The sequence below is a fragment of the Melospiza melodia genome, chromosome 6 (genome assembly GCF_035770615.1).
Source record: "Melospiza melodia melodia isolate bMelMel2 chromosome 6, bMelMel2.pri, whole genome shotgun sequence".
Taxonomy (NCBI): domain Eukaryota; kingdom Metazoa; phylum Chordata; class Aves; order Passeriformes; family Passerellidae; genus Melospiza; species Melospiza melodia.
The window spans coordinates 25713283-25733257 of NC_086199.1; the positions used below are offsets into that span (position 1 = coordinate 25713283).

Here is a 19975-nt window from a genome sequence, read left to right on the forward strand (position 1 = left end):
ACCAGTAACTGGTTATTGAAGAGGTAAGGGTTTTCTAAAAACAGGGATGTGCTAGAAAATGTGTTGAGTATATAGTGCTGTATTTTTTGTAGTTTGGGGTTTGTGGACAATTAACTGCTCTCAAGCACACAGGCTTTGTTACTGTTAAACTGTGATTTTTTTTTTCCCAAATGGTTTTAAAATAATATTTATATTCAGACTTTAATGTAAGTTTGTACATCTTCCACCAAAATAAAACATTTAAAAATTGCACAATTAATTCACCTAGCAGGTTGTAATTGCATAAAATACTCCTAGATAAATTACAGACTGCACAATTTGGTGAAACCACTGTTTTTATTGTGTGAAGTTATCCTTCCTATTAAGTGATGAGATTGCAGTTTTATTTCTACTTCTGTGTTAAAGCATGTCCTTTTGGAAAAATACCTATTTTTGAAGGAAGGAATTTCAAAACTTTCAGAAAGAAGAGGAATGAGGTACTAAAACAAGTGCTTGTTTGTTTTTCTAGATGTGGCGGATGACTACAATAGAATTGGTTCTTCGTTATACGCATTAGGAACGCAAGACTCCACAGATATATGCAAGTAAGATATTGTTAATTACCTATGGGGCAATTTGCTGTGTAGCAGTCTTAATGGTGGCCTGTGAGATTGGTAACTCTTGTTAGGAGGAAACCAGAACTTATTACAGCTGTATGACATTAAATCCTTTTCTCCTCTAGTATTTCATTGCTTTAGCAGGCTGCATTTAACAGTTTTGTTTTAATATTCGTCTGTAAAAAAATGCCAATTTCTAAAGTCTGTAGAAAATTGGATAGTTGAGATGGAAAAGTCCTCATCAAATAAGGAAAAAAACTCACAATTCTTTCACCATTTAAAAAAAATGTTCCAAATTCTTCGATATATGCAGCAAGCACAGGTCTCAGTCTGAGTATATGGATATTTTTTTTGAGTGTACCAACATCCTGAAAAATAGTTCTGCTGTTCTGGCAAGTTTATTGCCCTTAGGAAAACAAAGGAATCTTCAGGGATCCCCAGAACTTTAGAACAGTATCTCTATGTACAGATGTTTGTCCTTTAGTCTTTCAGTGATTTGCTTGAAGATGAAACCTGGTGTATCTGACTATAAAACTTAGTTACTAGCTTAAAGAAATCAGTGCTTGTCCACATACACACATAGTTAGTGTGATGTTGGTGTCGGTGTGATGACAGGTAGGACATGAAAGTTAACTTTCTAATATACCTGAGTTACAGTAATATACTTCCAGATGTGGTGATAGCTTATATACCAGGTACTTTGATGATGGTATTGATATTTGTTGTAGTCCATTAGGGTGTGTCAGAAATCACATCTGTCCTCTGTCAAAATAGTATCATTTGACTGTAATTCAGTCTGCTCTAGGGCTGAAGCCCTGTATTGTTTCCTGCAGTGGAGATGTTGCCACACTGTTGCTCAGCATCCCTGAATTCCTAGTAGGACATATGTCATGTTTACTGGGTGAAGAAAAGTACATTCAGATTTGTGTAAAGGACACTTGATAATAGTGTAAGACCATTGACCATGGTGCTGGTGTTAGGGGTTTAATTCACAGAAGCATAAAGGATTCTTGAGGAGCTGAGCAATTATTCTTTACTTAAAAATATCCATCTGTTGTGCTTTGTTTGTCCCTTGCCTTTCTTACATTGCCCAGTTCCCACATGTTTGAAGTTTGATACTAGTATGTTTTCTGAGTTCTGTGAATTATAATTGTAAGCAATGCCTTTGCAATCTTTATTGCCAGACACAGGCTATAGTGTGAGTTCTAGAAATTAGACTGTTCAAAACAATGTTGTAATATGAGCTGTTTCCTTTGCACAGGTTTTTTCTGAAGGTGTCAGAGTTATTTGACAAAACAAGGGTATGTACTGTGAAATGGACTCATGTGTCAACAAGGCATTAATATGTGAATTAATATGGGTGCTTCTAGATGGAGCATTTAAGCAATGTCTGGTATGGAATGCGAAAATGTAAGATTTCAGTTGTGTTTTGTAAAATGAACCTTTGGACTCCTCAGTCCAAACATTTCTAGGCAGTCTGCTGTAATACCCTTCTGTTCCTCTAAAATGCATTGAGGTCTTCCATACTTGTTACTGGGAGTCACAGAACTTGTTTTGGATAAAAGAAATGAAGACATTGAATCCTTAATCCAAAGCAATGGTGGTCATGCTGCTATTTTCCTGGAGCCAAGATCTGTTTCTGCAGTTATTTGACTCAAAAGCAATATTGCTTATGCTTGTAACCAGTTTTTCATATATCTTCTCTTTTGCCTTACTTATTTGGCTTGGTAGAGAGAAGATGTATGCCATGTATCAGGAAAACTTCTAAATGAAAGATATGTGCATTTCCTAAACTGGCAATTGTATCTGCATTAACACATACTTTAAAGAAAATTGACAGAATTACTTGCTTTGACTCAAAATGTTGCATTTCAGAAATTATCTTTTTAAAATTAGAGTTTAAAAAATGCACTTGAAGACTCTATTTCTAATCTGTTTCAAATGCAAGCAAATTAGTTTATTGGTTTTTAGACCACTTAGCACATGCAGTCACACAATTAGTCTGCAAAGGTGCCTTAAAAATTTGTTTTCCTTTGATTTCAACAACAATATAAAACTGCTTATGCAACTCTTAATATAAGTTTATTTCTCTACATCTTTTCTAGCATATGATAAATATAATTGCTATTTATTTGGGAAAAAAAAAGCAGTTTTTAATACAGAAAGCCAGTTGCCAATTACTGCTTGCAGAGTAGCTTATTCCTTACATTTTAATACAAAATCCTAATACTGCTTCTTTGCATCTTTAAGTATCCTGTCATTAAAGCCTGATCTTAGTTTTTGAAAAAGACCATCTGTTGTGTACTGCATATTGTAATTTAATTTGCATCATACAAATGAATACCCAAAGTCTGGTTGTTTTTAAGTTGATCCTTTTGCTTACTGGTTTTTGTTTGTTTGTTTGTTTTATGATGGTGTTTTGTTTTGTTTTTCCAGAAAATAGAGGCTCGAGTATCTGCTGATGAAGATCTTAAGCTTTCTGATCTTCTGAAATATTACCTTAGGGAATCTCAAGCTGCTAAGGTGAATCTATGGGTTTTTGTTCAGTGAAACTGTGGGTTTTTAACATTAAAAAAAAAAAAAAAAAGAGAGAAAGTGATACGGGCTCATCAACTCACAATATAGATAGATTAAAATGCTGCTGCTCTAGCCTGCAGTTTTTCCCTTGGCTGTAAAACCTGTTTGTGTTGAGTATAAGGAGTAAAAAAGTAGTTGCTGATGTGGGACTGACTGTATGGAACTGAGTAAGCCACTTGTCAAGGCCAAATCATGCAGTAACAAGAAACATTGGAAGGGCTGTTCTCGTGTTTGCAGTGTGTTTGGTGTTTGTAATTGCAAGCAATTCTGCTTTTTTTTAATATTAAAATTGGATATTTCATATAATCTACTAGTGCAGATATGAAAACACGTGGGCTGAATTTGACATTCTGTGCTTGCAGAAAATTTCATTCTTACTGTTGTTTGATGTGAGATGATTAAATTGTATCACAGAATGAGCAAGCATTTGACAGTAACCGTCTGTAGTTACAAGATCACAAACTGTTGCACAAAAAATGTTACTACTGCTTCTTGGGCTCTGTGTGTATTTCAGATACATAATCTAAATGTAGTTTGTTTCTAATCTAAGAAGCTGTGAAATTTCCCATGGTTTGCCTTCTTTGGCTTTTTGGAGTTTGATCTAAGCCATCTGTTGCTAGCCTCTGTCAGACAAGATGGAGACCAAACAGTATTATGTTGTGGATCTATCTAGTGTGGACATTCCTGTCACTTGGAGGATGAAGTAAAGTGAATGCAAATAATTTACTAAGAACTAAAATACAGCAACAAGGACTAAAATTAATTTGATTTTTTAAATTACTTGGAATATAATAAAACCCTTGGGTAGAGTCTTATAAACTCCATACAACCTTTGTTTTTTTAATAGGATCTCCTGTATAGAAGATCTAGGTCACTAGTGGATTATGAAAATGCTAATAAGGCATTGGATAAAGCAAGAGCAAAAAATAAAGATGTGCTGCAAGCTGAAACTACTCAGCAGATATGCTGTCAGAAGTTTGAGAAAATTTCTGAATCAGCAAAACAAGGTATTTGGGTGGTCCTTGATCCTATGTTACTACTTGAAATTAACATAGTATGTTATTAATGAGAATTAATGTAATTAATAAGAAAATATTTTTGTACTGTTTCCTAAGCAGGAATATTATTTTTTAATTATTATTTACTTATTTTAGAAAGTTCAAATTTTATTTTTCTTTGGCTTCTTATAGCTCTGATGGGTAGAGCAAAGTCTAGGTGCAAATTGCTTGTTAATCTTTTTTCCCCACATACATAAGCTAGGATACAAAATGCTAACAGTTAGCAGTAATAGCAAATGAATATTTTAGTGTTAAAATTCCCCTTTTGGGGGGAATTATGCTTTCTTCTGTGAAGGCACCAGTCTGACCAGTCTGTCACAGATACAATACTACATTAGAGGAGGGAGAAATAATGAAATGAGATTTCACTGAATTACAGGGTTAGTAGAGAAAACGAACCTTATTTGCATGTTACTTTTCTTCTGGAAACTCACTGTCTTTTTTAGGCTAAACTTCAGTGAGTTAGTAGGTGTCTGAGTCATCATTTGTGGCAGATCTGTTCAAGGTTTAAACACTATGCTCTCCTGTTTTTATTACTGAAGAGTTGTTTGAGCCTGTAAATCTGGTTAATGATTCCTGTAAATGAGACAATGGAGAATGAGTGATCCTGTTAGCCACAATGGTATATGCAGAAGGCATACTGTTGTTCACTCTAGTTTTAGCTTAGTATATTCCCTGAAGACTTTCAAGTATCAGCCCTGAAAGAACAGTGCAGTGGAATAAGAGAAGTAAATGTTAAAAGCATCCACTTGGCAGTCTTTTTTCAAAAGAGCTTAGTGTCCACAAAAGGTTACCTAGAGGTGAGGAGCTGCAGTGATGGTTTCCTTTCTTCCAAGTGAGTGGCAGTATTTGTGAGCCCAGAATGCGCTGAGATTAAACGTGAGGTTTTTCTTTGTTCCTTCTCTCACCCATTACCTCTTCCGTCCTGAAGGAATATCTATCTGTTAATAGCTGAGGTCACTAGCACGGATACTGTTAATGAGTCCATTTTTATTTTCTATAGAACTGATAGACTTTAAGACAAGAAGAGTTGCAGCATTCAGAAAAAATCTGGTGGAACTAGCAGAACTGGAATTAAAGCATGCTAAGGTAACTGTGATCCTTTTTGGCCTATATTTCAAGTGATTTTAAATATTTGATTAACCAAAATGGCTTCAGTTGTTGTATGATACACACTTCACATTCAGGAAGGAGAATTTTAAGTTTTGTCCATAAAGATTAAATTTCTTTAATAAAGAGAAAATGAAGTATAGGTGAAGTGTCTCAGGGATTGGTATGCTTGAGGTGCTTCTGGAAAACTCATACCCTGGAAGAGAATTTTGCCTTCAGTTTTGTGTTTGTTTGATATTTTCATCTACAGAATTTGAAAACTTACCTGTTTTTAAAACTTCATCTCTCCATTTCACTATGAGAAAGGAAGTGGTTTCTCCTGTTAGCCAGATTTTGGGATTTGATGTATAGGGTATTCAGCATGAGATCACACTGGCCTGTCTGGTATGATGAGTATGCTTTTTGAACCTTTTTGCCTTTAAACCATTAACAAAAGAGGCATGTTGCAGATAGCCTTTTCAGGAACAAAAATTTTTGTGGGAAAATAACTTTAGGAGGCCTGTACTGTCCTTGAGTTTCACAATGTATTTGGTTTCATGGATGACTACAACAGTCTCTTATTTGAACAGTCTTACAGCTGGAGGCAGTTTTCTTTTAAAAATCAGTTCTTTAGCATTTCTCTTCAAATCTGAAACTGCATTGGTTAGGAAGCTGTGAATTAACTCAGAATATATCTGTTGAAAGGACTTGTTAAGAGGTGTATTGCTGCTTTACTTTCTTTTCAGTAGTGTTGATGGTGTCATTCTTCCTTCTGTTTGTAAAACCCATGTGCAATAATAAGGGTTGTTTGGGGGACTTCTTTAAAAAGATCTTTGTAGGTGTAAGTTCAGCTAAATGAGATACTTATGTATTGCTGGTAAAGCAATCAGTAATGTATGGAACACATGACTTTTTTTTCAGATGAACAGTCCTTACTTTAAATAGTCCTAGCAATCTTACTTGAACAGTTTTTAATGATTTGCCATATTGTGCTTTAGTAAGGGAATGCTTCTGTCCTGCTTCAGTCATTGACTCTTCATCATCTCTTGTAACTGACTTTTCTGAAGTCTCCACATGCCTTGAAGTGGAATGCTTAGACAATGTCTCTGTCTTCTATTAAAGAATGACTTCTTTTAACTATGCAAGTCACAATGTTGGAATAACATTCTCTTTAATTTTGACAGCTAATGACTGTGCAATGCAGGGGGAAGATGCTTAAATTATGTAGCTTTCAACTTGATACATGTTTCCTGTGTCCTCAGTACCTGGAAGTTCTTGAAGATTTTTAGCTTTAGTTTGTTGCCACAGCTTGTGTTTAACACTAATTTCTTTGAATAGTCTCTCTGTGACTTACCTTGTCTTAGTAAATTTAATAACAAGGAGCCCATGAAGCTGGATATAGAACCTCTGAATTGTAGTTCTGCTTTTGAAGATGAATTTTTTTTGCTGACCCTTTTCACCTACTCTATCATGGAGCACACCATTCACCAGACAGTTTTTAATCTTTAAAGCTTTACAATAATAAAAGGTCATTTTGACTAAGAATGATAAGTCTTGAAACATTAACAAATACTGTAACTTGTTGAATGAAAGATGTTTCATTTTTCACAAGGTTTGAAAATTCTCTTTTTCAATGCCACTGTTTCATATTTAAAGACAAGCTAAGCTACAGATGGATCAGTTTGGTTGCAATATTTTTCTTTCTGTGAATTCTGAGTTTGATTATTACAAAATTTACAAGTACAGTGGGTTGTACTTTTCAACATTATATAATGGGAAATGTTCTTATTAATGCAGTAACCAAGGTATTTGAAGAGGGACTTATGGATAAATTTTTAATTTTTATTAGTCTATACAGAGTGTTGAAGGATGAAATGGTTTGATGGACACTTTCTAGGTTAGTTCCATAAAAGAAGAAAATAAGATATTAAAAGACTTGTTTCTTGGGTTGGGTTGTGTTTTGTTTTGTTTTTATATAGTATTGTGCCCTGATGTGGGAAGAGCAGTGCTAGAGGAGTATGAAATGCAAATCATGAGCAATGCTTCCATATCAAGGACTAGGTAGCCCTGGTTTTGACTGCTCTAAGCTGGGCTGTTTCTAGACACCTAATTGCTCTGGAAGACTAATGGAAGTATAAAAGAAAGCTGTGTTTTTCATGTAGGCAGTCAATTAATTACATCAGCCTAAAAGCCCCCTGCTTCTATGTTTTTGTCAAAATACTTTGCCTGATGCTGGCAGTCTCTGTCTCTGTGCTTTTGCACTTCCTGGAGGCAGACATGTGAAGTTTTAATAGCAACAAAATGGCAATTGCTTGGTCAGTCGAGTGTGGAGCACAGTGCTGACAAACTTTGCAACATGAACTATTACCCAAGTGTACCTATGTGTGTGCTTCCAGCCAAGTAGGGAGGAGGTCTGGGGACAATGGATATACTGCTGCAGCCTTTTGCTAGAAGTCTTCTATTATGGGTTGTCTTTTTCAGCAGTGAGTGCCTCCAGACTAGATGCCATGCAGATGCATCTGTTTCTGAATCAGTCTAGCTGTGTATCTTCTGGACTCGAGCTGCCTCACACAAAAAACAGAGCTGAAATATGATGTAGCAGTTGTGTGTTGAGCTCACCTGAGAGGCTTTTCTGGAGGAATTTGGAGGACACAATGAAGGCTGCTGCTTGACTTGCAGTTTAAAGTTACTTGCTCTGTGTGGAAAGAAAAACACAAATCCTAAAATACAGAGGTTGCTGCACAGAAGAAGTCAAGAGTGACCAAAGAATTGAGAGAAGGTTCTGAGGCACAGCTTGCATTTTGTGAACTATACCTGCCTGTAGCTCTAGAAGACTTTAGGGCCATAGGGAAATAAACTCAGTAAATCAAGGACACTGTACATACAAATTCTAAGTAAACCCTCTCTGCCCAGTTATGTTCATACTCCTTCCCTATAACATACTTCTTGGAAGTATTAATATCCTCTTCTCCTTTTGAATAACAACTCAAGACTTTTGAAAAAGCTAAAAATCAGACTGTGGGTTGGGTTTGCTTTAAGATGATGAAAAGGCAGACTGCTGCCAGGAAGGATGATGATGCATGATTCTTCCTTTCCCTTATGTTGGCACAGTTATGTGTGCAGCTGCATAGTAAGAAGGGCTGAAGGTTGCTCTGGGTTTTCCTAAGCTTTCTTTGTCTTGTTTTCACAACATCCCTTTTATCAAAACACACAGTTTTGTCTGGGAGGGTCTGGTAATAAAAGAGAGCTGCTTTCTTAGCAGCAGCATGTACCCTAGATCTATTTAGAACACCTGCCAAACTGAAGCTTTAGATTATCATTGGTCAGTGACCTACTCTAAACATGCTGATATTTCTTTTTCTGTGGCCATTCTGGCTGATTACCCCCCCTAGGTAGTGCTTAGCTTCTGTTTTGCTAGTTCTGTGTTTCTTCATGACTTAATGCAGCTGTAGCTAATGTAAGACCTGAGTCAGTGTTTGGCCATTTTGGTGCAAAAGCTGCATTTGGTGTACACAGTTCAGCATTTTAAATGGTTGGATTTTGAGGTATTCCTGTGTTCAGGAAGGGAGGTTTGATAGCTGCTGAAACTGCTACAGTTATAATCATATAGCATTCATAGCCTTGGCTGTACAGTGAGTCTTTTGACATTGAATTGTAACTGTGTAACACAGCCACCTCCTTCATGTAAACAAACAGAAACATTTATTTTCCACAAATACTAACATATACACTCTCGCCTCTCTGCGTTTTTTGGAAAAAGAATTTCTTGTGTACTAGCAACAGATGTCTGTTTGGAGCCAATAGAAGAAGGAAGTAAGCAAAATGCAGTGCTAAGGGATTTGCTGAAATGTATTGTCAGTAATTCTTTCTTTCCTGAAAAGGATGTTTGTGTCACTGTGGTTCTGCCAATAATTTTAATATCTGCAGCTTAGGAGTGTGAGCTGGCAAGAAACACTTTTCTGAATCTGAATGTATTGGACTTTCTCAAGCTGTGGTGATGTAAATCAAGTATGTCATATACTGCAGCCACAAGGAGTAATGGTTCACAGTTTCTATTGTCCTTGATTTATTATAATTTAAATAAGGTGGTTCTTGTGAACTTTGTAAATTTGATCTAATGACAATGAATTATGTGCCTGTTTGGAAAATTTGAGTAGACTGGCTGGCTTAGTCTGGAAATGACTGAGGTGTAAAAGATGTTTTGATGGTTTAACCTCAGCTGGCAAGTAAAACTCAGGAAAGTGAGAAAACTGGTGGGTTGAGTTAAAGACAGTTTAACAGGGAAAGCAAAAGCCATGCACACAAGCAAAGCCAAGCAAGGACTTTATTCACTGCTTCCCATGGGCAGGCAGATGTTCATCCATCTCCAGGAGAGCAGGGCCCCATTATGTGTGACAGTGACTTGAGAAGACAATAGTCTGAATGCCCCCCTCTTCCTTCTTATTTCCCCCACATGATATACTAAGCATGATGTCATATGGTCTGGAATATCCCTTTGGTCACTTGGGGTCAGCTGTCCTAGCTGTGTCCCCTCCCATCTCCTGTGCACCCCCAGCCACTTCTCCAGCGTGCCAGTACAAGAAGCAGGAAAGGCAGAGTCAGAGCTGCTTGGCAATGATTATGTCATCTCTATGTTATCAACATAATTTTCAGCACAAATCCAAAATATATCCCCATATTAGCCACTGAGAAGAAAATTAATTGTACCCCAGCCCAGCACAGATGTTCTGGTAACTGTTTTTTTTAGAGTGCTACATAATGGTCTGTAAATTACAAATCTACTTCATGCTTCTGTAAGAAGATGGCCAAAAGGTTATTGTCACACTTTAGTTACAGGTAATGTGTGCAGTCCATAAGTATATTTCAGATTGAATTCCATTTGAAGACTGAAGACTTCAGATTGAAGTATTCCTTTCAATTCATTAGATCATTACAGTCAAGAATCAGACCCTAAATTTATGAATCCTGTACACCACAAAGATGGGTACATGTCCTCATGTATCTTGCTTATATAGAATTTATTCATGTCACCAAATTACAAGCATTCTGAAAAATACCTTGTCACTGTCCTCTCTCAGTCTAGACATAAAGAGACAAAAAAGCTGTTGAAGCTGTAACTGATATTGCTGTCTTCTAGATAAGACTGAGAAGGATTTAGTAGGCATAACTGGGAATCTGTTTTTAAGCCTTTAAATCAGTTAATTGCTTAATCTGGATTATAAGAACCTGAAGTGGGCATAGAATTATGATTTTAGCTTTTGAGGCTGAGGGATGAATGTCCTGCTTATCTGTCAGAAGTCATTGGAGTACTTTTAACTGAAGGAGTATTTATAAATTCTTAAGGACTTCTGTGGACTGTTTATGAAAGGCATGGAAATCACAGATACTTAGATGCTTTTGTGTGTCTGAATTTTTTATAAGTTTCTTTTTTGTTCCAGAAATTGTTTTAGAAGTCAGCAGTTTCTTCCATGTTCATAACTGGGCATTCAGACTGCTTTGTTCCTGCATTTTATCTGAACCTGATAGGAATTACTCTTAACACTGTCAACAGCCCAACATTTTTTTCTTACATAGAGATTTCAGATTTGGGAACAAATGTAGTACAGGTATTTCATAGTGAATAGCTAGTTGTTTAAAGTGATCTAAGCATACATGAATGAACATACAAATACTGAGTTGTTTTGGTGGTGTTTTTTTCCTGCAAAGTAAATTCTGGCTTATCAATCACATCTGCTTAAATCAAAACAGTATCAGTTCTCTAAATTCATTCAGATACCTGAAAACCAATCTGTATATTTTTATGGTAGAGCCAGAATGCTTTAAATTAGATTAAAAACTGTATTTGGAAAGGCGGCCAGAGCTTGGCTTAGAGTTGAGTTAATGTTCTGGTAATCACTGCTGTAGCTCCAGCTGTAATGGCTAAACTCGATGGCTAAAGCACCTGGCTAAGCATGTCAGTCAGTCTGCTGTCTTTCTAACTGGGCCTCCTCCTTGAACAAAGCTGTCAGCTCAAATGGCTGCTGTAAGTGAGGAGATCCCGAGTGCTATGAATTGTTCAATATTTGCTGATGAATACAGTATTCACAGTATTCAGTAACACATGAATACTTAGACTTAGGGGATCTCATTCTAGAAACAGAGCAATGGCCCTGCTATATAAAATATTTTAAACTTTGCAACTGTGAATTTCATTGCTGAGAGAGTGCTCTGCAATGAATAGATTTTGTGGCCAAACTAGACCTCTAGGAAGAAATGTGAAAGGGTGTTAAGTGCTTGTTTTTGAATCTCAGATTGGCTCTCTTTATTTCCATGACGCTATATTCCTACATTCAAAAAAACTTTCAATACAAAAGTTACACATATTTTTCCATAAGTTCAAAGCCTGTCCATTCTTCTTTAGTTGTGTCATTGCTATTTAAAAAACATTGTTCTGTCACAAGCTTAAAAGAAAGAAGACAAATGTGGTGATATTTTTCTTTATTTTTACAGGGTAACTTACAGCTTCTGCAGAGCTGCCTGGCAGTGTTAAATGGTGACACATAAGCTACGGTCCGTCCTCCCACTAACAAGGGCTGCCCTCCTCTGGATTTTGTTTTCATGACTTTAAATAGGCATTTACAATTCCCTGGAGAAAACATTTGACAAAGTGCACATAAGCAAGCTTCTTCTTTCAAAAGAATTAAACATGTGAAAGTAGCTCCAGACTATATGAACAGCATACTTGTTATACATACATATTCATGTTTATTTAATCATTATACGCTTTCATTGTTCAGAAACCAAATGCTCGGGTTTTGTGAAAATAGCCAATATAATAATGTTCATGTTATGAATACTATGATACGGCTGCAATCTTATTTACCTTTGTAAGTAATTTCTGAAGATCACCATATGAGGCACATTGTTCAAATGGCCTAAATATTACCATTAGATATTTGAATATTGTTACTATAATGGCATTGTATACACTGTCTTAGTTTTTTTTCCATGTACTTATATCAAAAAACTTATCTTTTTTTCAATTGTGAACATTTCTTAGAAATTTTGGAGAACTTTGTGTAACCTTTATAACTATGATTTAAAAAGAAAAGCAGATGCATTAGTATGTTTGCCTTAACTTGTAGACTAATCCAATTATTGTAAAATAAACCATGAAATCAGTGATTTTTCTAAAATGATGCAGACACTGTATCATATATAAGCTTAGTATTTTCTAGTAAATTAGATTAATTTGTTTTTTTCTCTATTCATCGTGTAAAAACCATTGACTAAGTATTGGATTGGTCTGACACTACTCGCCCAGTACTTTTCACTTGCATTCTCAGGTTTTATCTGTTTGTCTGTGACTTTCCTACCCAGTGTTGTACTTAAATTGTTTTGAGCTTGGTGGCTGACTCTGCAATTTCTTTGGCAGAAATACATTTGAGAGAACTTCCTGGGTTTCTTCTTAGAAAGGGGAAATAAAGTAGCAGAAGAGAGTTCAGAAGGTGCATAAAAAATCAGTGAAAAGTAATACTGCCCCACTGTCACACAGATAAAATGTTTTGCTTCAGGAAAAAAGTGAAGGTATCCCCTGTAAAGGAGTGTGTTAAGAGGATCTCACTCTGCTAACTGGACTTAAGACTTAGAGCTATGAATCCAGTATTGTTAGTTGTCTTGATTGGTCTCCCTTCCTTGAACTATGACCCTTTTCCAAGAGGTGCTGCTATGTTGTGTGATTTCACAATGTCATAAAATGAGGCTTTACTTGATGAATCACTCTTCACAGTGGGATTTCTGCTTTATAAGCAATATATGCTGTTTGCAGGCCTTCAGTGGAGCAGCAAAGTTTGGGTGAATGGTATGGTTGAAAATGCAGATCAGTGTAAGTAAATGTCTGATTACAGATGCCCTGTACTGCCACACAGAGGCGTGTGGTTTGTTTTGTTTCTCTCAGATAGGGTAAATTGCACAGTGTTTTATACTTACCCTGCTGCCTTGCACATCAAAATATTGCAATGGCAGAGAAGTTTGCATTGTGCTTTGATTCATGTACCCATCACCTCAGGCTTCGATGCCCAGTGCCCAGTGGGTCTTGGCAACTTAGCTAGTACAGAGAGTATTCCCAGCAATGCCTACTGCACCAATACTGTGCTGTTCATCTTCTAGATATAACAGGTATAATTCCTAAGGAACTCATCTATAAATAGACTACAAGGGACAACGATGACAATGTATATATAGTTAACAATATTGTAAATATTTTAAGTAGGATGTGGGAACAGTTTTTCGATTAGTCCTCGCTGTTGAGTGTTACTAGCTCATTAAATTTTTTCCAAGCCTCTTGGTATTGGGTGTGTCTCTTAAAGCTCTAACTGTGGCTCGGTAACTCTGGTAAAAAGTGCTTTAAGCGTGACTCGAGGACCTGCACCTCCGTGGAGCGAAGGGAAGGAGCCTGCCCGCTCCTCGCCGCGGGGCGGCCCGGGAGCCGCCGGGCGCCGCTCTGGGCCGGCGGGGGCGCCTTTCCCCGCGGGCCGGGGCGGGGCGGGGCTCGGCCGCCGGAAGCTGCCGGCCGCCCGGAAGGGGCCGGGCCGGGCCTGGCTGCGGCAGGGCCGAGCTCAGCGGTGGCGCCATGAGCCGCCTGCGGGAGGAGGATGATCCGTACGTGGTGGAGGAGCCCAGCGACGACGAGCGAGCGCTCAGCAGGTGCCTGGAGCTGCCGGTCGGGGGTGGGCGGGCCCCGCTCCCCGCCTGGCTTGTGCTGGCCCGGGCGCGCAGTGACGCTGGCGGTGCCAGGCCGTGGGCAGCGAGCCCGGGCAGGAGGATCGGCCTCGCTCCATCATCCGCGGCGATTTCCGTGAAACCGGCGTATTTATATTTCTGAATGCACAGCTCCCTGCGCGGAGCGAGAGCTGCCGGGGCGTTGTGGTCGGCCGCACGCCGTCGGCTGAAGCTCCTTTGCGTTTAAACCAGAGTTTTAATACTCCTAAGCTAATGAAGTGTTTCAATATGTAAATTGCCCATAAGCATAGGAGTAAGGGCTCTCCCGTGCACCCACACAATTCGGATGTTCATTCCCCAGTGACTATGTCCACGTTTTAGCCTGTTTGTAATAATTGTGTGTGTACCGCTTGGCTGTTTGTAGCTCCGAGGATGAGGTGGACGTGCTCCTGCACGGCACTCCTGACCAGAAGCGGAAGCTGATACGGGAGTGCCTGACTGGCGAGAGCGAGTCTTCCAGCGACGATGAGTTCCAAAAGGAGATGGAAGCAGAACTAAACACCACCATGAAGACTATGGAAGGCAAATGGAAATCACCCGAAATGGGTAGATCAAGCTTAACATCTGCTTGCATATGAAATACTGAATTATGTGTTAGTGGCCAAATAATCTTTAGGTTTTGGTTGTAGCAGTATTTACATCACCACATCCATATAGCACAGAATAGGAGTTGTGATGCAGAGTGGCTTGGCAGTTCATGTTGGCATTTTTGAACTTCTGTGGCCCTGAAATTGTGGGGGACTTTTTTAGTGAATTTTATTGTAATCAAAGTTTGTGAAACAATGTGCCACACCTGTATTTCTTTCACATAACTAAAAATGTCTTGTGTACTCTGTAGGGCACAGACAGGCCCTACAGAATGATGGTGGTGTCCTCTGTGTCTAAAGGGAGTGTTGGGAGAAACTGTCCTTCAAATGGTACCTGAGGTTCATCTTTGAGGGAGAAGGGAGTAGCTTTGCTCTGAGAATGCCTGTAAATGAAGTAACACAAGTGATGTGAGTGATAGGGGTGTGGGAATAACCTGGGAGAGCTGTTACTTAACACACCCAGGTAGAACAGAGCACTCTGAACAGAGTAACTTGAAAGTAAAGGTTTCTTTTGGGCTATATACTTGCTGTCCTTTTAGCAGGGTGTTCTTACCACTTCTAATTTCACCTGTAGGTACTTCCTCAAGTACTGGATCTGCCAGCACTTCAAAATACTATGATGACATTTACTTTGATTCTGATTCAGAGGATGAAGATAAAATAGGTAAATGACAGAGGCAAGGGGAGGGCATCTTTATACTGCCACTTACTCTCTCAGATCCTGTAAAATGCTCTGAGGGGGCGGGGGTCAGGAGGCTGTTTTTGAAGGCAGCATTTTTGAGGAGAATTATCAGCCTATATCATCTCAGCATAGCTCCTGCAATTTTATGATGTATCCCAGTGTAATGCTTTGGGGTCATGCACTTGGAGGAGAGATGAGCCAGCATGTAAGTTTCAGTTTAGATTAATTGCAAGGATGGAAAATGAAAATTGGAAATTGTATATTGTATCTTTTGATAATTTGTGTCTGATGGATGGAATATGTTCTTGCACATTTTTTCCAGATACACAGGATGTCCGGAAAAACAGAAAACATCAGCAACGGCGGATTCTCTCCAATGATGAGCTGCTGTATGACCCAGAAGAAGACAGTAGAGACCAAGAGTGGGTAGACTCACAGAGGAGAGGGTAAGCAACCATAAATATTTGAATTGTAAGATACTTAACATCAACTGAAAATTTTAAAATGAACATGGTAAATGTAGAGAAAAAGCCAATGCTGTCAAATCCATTATATGAAACTAATTTTTATATATAAACTTAAAGCATAAGAAACTTAAAAGCCTGTAAAATGTTTTGGGTGTATGTAATAGAGTAATTGAGTATGTAATAGAGTAATTGAGTCTTCAAAACGACACAAAACTTTAATATTTTTTAAATCAAGATTTCAAAATTCTCTAAGCCAATTTTGTCTGTAGATCTCATCTAAACAACCATGCTATGAATTAAACTGTTGCAAGATAATTTGATTGCTGATTAATATTTGTTCCTGATAAATAGTGAATTTCTGGTTTTGGAAAACTTTCAACTTAGCAAGCCACAAAATGTGCAGAGAAAACAGGAACAATACAAAGGTACTTTAATGAGGGTTTTTTGAAGGTTGAAGTAGAAAAATGACTGCTGCAGCAGAAGTAAAATTTTCCACCTAAATTTATTGATTAAGATAATGAATGTTGCCTGCAGAGATGGTACTTGAGATACCTCCTTTGTCAAAGGAGAGGGCTGTTAGGCAGAAATTCTCATGCCAGATGTATTTGTCTCACCAAATGAAAATACTCTGTAAATCAAAAGATACTGGTATGTGTTTTCCCCTCACTTCTCATTTATGTTGACTTAATGCAAAAGGTGTCCAGAATGAGCCAAGTATTAAATGGTGAATTTTAATGCAAAGAGAGGTTTGACATTGAATTACTATGACCAACAGCAAGGGCATGTAATTTCACTTTTTGTGTCTGCTTCCTCCTCTCTGGAATTGGTAGGTACCGGAACCAGAGAAGAGCACCACAGCAGAGGCAGGCAAAGCCTGCAGCTGTTCCAAACAGTGATGCTGTTCTGAACTGCCCTGCCTGCATGACAACACTATGCCTGGACTGCCAGAGGTAACAACAGTGAACAATAAGGGGTCTTTTTGTAATTTCTTTTTCTCAGTCAGTAGTATTGTTAGCATCTTCAGTTTGATCTATGGATTTTTATCAACTGTGTCTCACAAGGTAGCCCTAATAACAAGAAGGCAGGTAGATGTGAGTCAGATTTAGGGTTAGATGCTGGTTTGTAAGAGTGATGATCACTTTAACCTGCAGTGTGGAGATGGGGAAGAATAGGGTAGAACGTTAGCATAGTGGAGTAGGTAAATTTTTTAAAAAAACAATAATTGTGAAGACTCAACAGGCATTTCAGGAAGATTGGGGATTTTAGAGATACCTATCTAATATATATTTTGGCTTGATGTTTGGAGGCATAAAACTATTCTAGGTTATTTTTGTCTAAAAATGTCTTGTTAAAGGAGAATTAAGCAAAATAAAGATAGTATATTCTTGCTTGGTTTGAGCCTCACCAGTTAGGTTTTAGTGCAGTTACATTTAAAAGTTCCAGGAAGGTATTTAGGTGAGAGTCCACAGTATGGTTTGCTGCTATTCAGTATCTGACTGCATTGTAGGCCTAGTGAGTGCTGCTGACCTGTGCTAAGGAAAGGACTCTAGAAGTGGGAGTAAAGTAGAAAGAAATCTTCTGAAATGAGGAATAAAATACCTGTCATTTATTGAGTATTTTTGGTGATAGAGGATGAAATTCCACAGCAGCCTGAAATCATCTAAGTACTGGCTGCTGTTTTTCTCTGTTTTGGCTGTAGTTAAGTATTTCAGTTTGCTAAGCTAACAGAAAACTGTATTTTTATTGTCAGACTGGTCTTTCCTGGGTTCAGTCCACTGCAGTAGCTCAGCACAGTGTCATGCAAGCAATAAGCCAGCAGAATTCCAGATTGGACTTCTGCAGCCACTGTTGTATTCATTCAGGCTGCTGTAAAATTGCAGCCTGAGGGACATTGAGTTAAATTGAACTACAGTACTGAATGTTGCTACATACTCCAGATACAGAGTTGTTAAGACTGATGACAGCTGAAATTTTATGTTTTATTATAGACATGCTGCTTCTAGCATGATATGTCAATGATATTACTTATAAATAAGGAATTTCAGACTTGCATGACATTGTAGGATGTCAGTGCCAGCAGATGAGTCACTCACAGCTTCCTGATCCTTTACTATTATGAGGTATATGTAGCAATGCATAATTCTGCAATACCAATACCATTGTACTCCAGGGAGTTTCTTTCAGCAACAGACAGTATTTTAAAAATGCCTTAAAAAACAACAGATGGCTGCAATTCTATGTTTTTATTATTTTTGTAGCTGTGACTTCTGTTTATAAAATTTCTGCTTATTTGGCTTTCAGCCCTTTGGCATGTTACTTCCTATCTTTAATCCCATACCCAGTGATGGTAACAGATTTCTTGGAAGCAGTGTTGTATGAATGGTATGACTTGCATTTTCTCCCCTTCTCCATAGACATGAATCTTACAAAACACAGTACAGAGCAATGTTTGTGATGAACTGCATTGTTAACAAAGAGGAAATTCTGAAATACAGAAAGAAGGTAAAGAGAAGTAAGAAAAGGAAGCACAGCAAAGAAATTGACTCTATACAATCAAATCAAGAAGAAGAGGAAATATATCATCCAGTATTATGTACTGAATGCTCAACTGAAGTAGCAGTAATGGATAAAGATGAAGTTTTTCACTTCTTCAATGTTCTGGCCAGCCACTCCTAATGTGGAAATGCAGGGGGGAAAATCCTGTGCTGTTTTTAAGAGCGTGGGAAGTGATAGAAATACAGGCATACTCGCCTTTTTGAAAATGTGGTCTTAAAAATGTGCATTTTCATCTGAGAACTTTATAATGGTTGGACTTTTTGCAACGTTTATACAAGGTATACAGTTAACTGTGTGTATATGAGAGCAATATTCATTCCCACCATGGGGAGGTTGTATCATTGGGGATTAAATATTTTGTAAATACCATGTAAGATCTGTATATTATGATCATTCCATGTATATATACTATCCATTCATCATCTCAGTGTGTATTAGAATGGCTTCTTGGAATAAACACTTTATAGTAACTGATTTTCCATAGCTGCATTGGTTATTTTCTAGCAAGGGATAAACAACATTCAGTCAGAATGTTTGATGTCATTAGGCTGTTGTTCTTGGTAGGTTTGCACACGTGGTCTGTGTTATGGTTTTACCCTGGCTGGCAACTAGGCCACACAACTGCTTGCTCACTCCCCTCCACCCCCTCCCCCAGTGGGGAGGAAAATTTGGACCAGCAGACCCACAGCAAGAGGAGCCCACACTGAAGCAGGTGTTCTGAAAAAACTTGTGACCCCGTGGCAGGCCCGTGTTGGAGCAGGCTGTGCCTGAAGGACTGCACTCTGGAAAAATGACCCACAAAGGAACAATTTTGGAAGAAGTATTGCCTGTGGGATGGATTCACGTTAGAGAAGTTAGTGGAGTAGTCTCCTGTGGGAGGTACCTCACACTGGAGCAGGGGAAGGACTTCTAGACCAGTGGCAGGAACAATGGGTGATGAACTGACCATAACCCCCATTCCCTGTCTCCCTGCACTTCGGGTGGGGGAGGAAGTAGAGCCCAAGAAGCAGGGTGAGTGAGCTCTCCCAATACTTAAGTCATGGACCTTTGTGTGTGTTTCCTCTGTCCATTTGCAGAGGGGAGAGACAGAGCAGCTTTGCTGGGTACCCGGTATCCAGCCAGGTCAATCCACCACAACAACACAACTCACCACCTGCTGACCCAGAGCCAGCTTGTCCTTCAACAGTGATCATCTGCCTTCCAGGTAACTCCCCCAGTTTATACACGGGGCATGATATTCTAGGGTATGGAATATCCCTTTGGTCACTTGTCCTGGCCAGGCTCCCTCCCAGTTTTTGATGGCGCTCCTCACTGGCAGAGGATGAGACACTGAAAAGTCCTTGACTTATCCTAAGTGCCTCTTAGTGTTTTGCCAGTGAGCAGGGTCAGAGACACAGACACAAACACCAATTTAAGGAACAGTGTAATTTACTATAATGCAAAACTGCAAAGAATCACAAAAGGATAGGCTATGCAAGGCACATAATCCTTAGCAAAGAATTACAAAAGGAGAAGATAAGCAATGCACCTAATTGTTACTACTGAAGAATGCCTACAGTGATTAAGATACATCACTGGTTACCCTATTACTTGACCATCTAAG

The 19975-nt window shown here is 38.5% G+C and overlaps 2 protein-coding genes across 2 annotated transcripts in view; both read left to right on the forward strand.

Annotated features, from left to right (window-relative positions):
- Window positions 1-13643, forward strand: part of SNX6 (sorting nexin 6) — a 29581-nt gene extending 15938 nt beyond the window's left edge. The window contains exons 9-14 of the mRNA XM_063160380.1: window positions 509-584; window positions 1858-1897; window positions 3033-3119; window positions 4021-4180; window positions 5235-5320; window positions 11810-13643. Coding sequence (XP_063016450.1) covers window positions 509-584; window positions 1858-1897; window positions 3033-3119; window positions 4021-4180; window positions 5235-5320; window positions 11810-11863 — 503 coding nt within the window. The 3' untranslated portion in view covers window positions 11864-13643. The remainder of the gene's footprint in view (window positions 1-508; window positions 585-1857; window positions 1898-3032; window positions 3120-4020; window positions 4181-5234; window positions 5321-11809) is intronic.
- Window positions 13644-13881: 238 nt separating this feature from the next.
- Window positions 13882-18846, forward strand: EAPP (E2F associated phosphoprotein). The gene is made up of 6 exons (XM_063160381.1): window positions 13882-14005; window positions 14445-14626; window positions 15242-15331; window positions 15672-15795; window positions 16647-16766; window positions 18231-18846. The coding sequence occupies exons 1-6, from the start codon at window positions 13932-13934 to the stop codon at window positions 18490-18492; spliced, it is 852 nt and encodes a 283-aa protein (XP_063016451.1). The 5' UTR covers window positions 13882-13931; the 3' UTR covers window positions 18493-18846.
- The last annotated feature ends 1129 nt before the right edge of the window (window positions 18847-19975 follow it).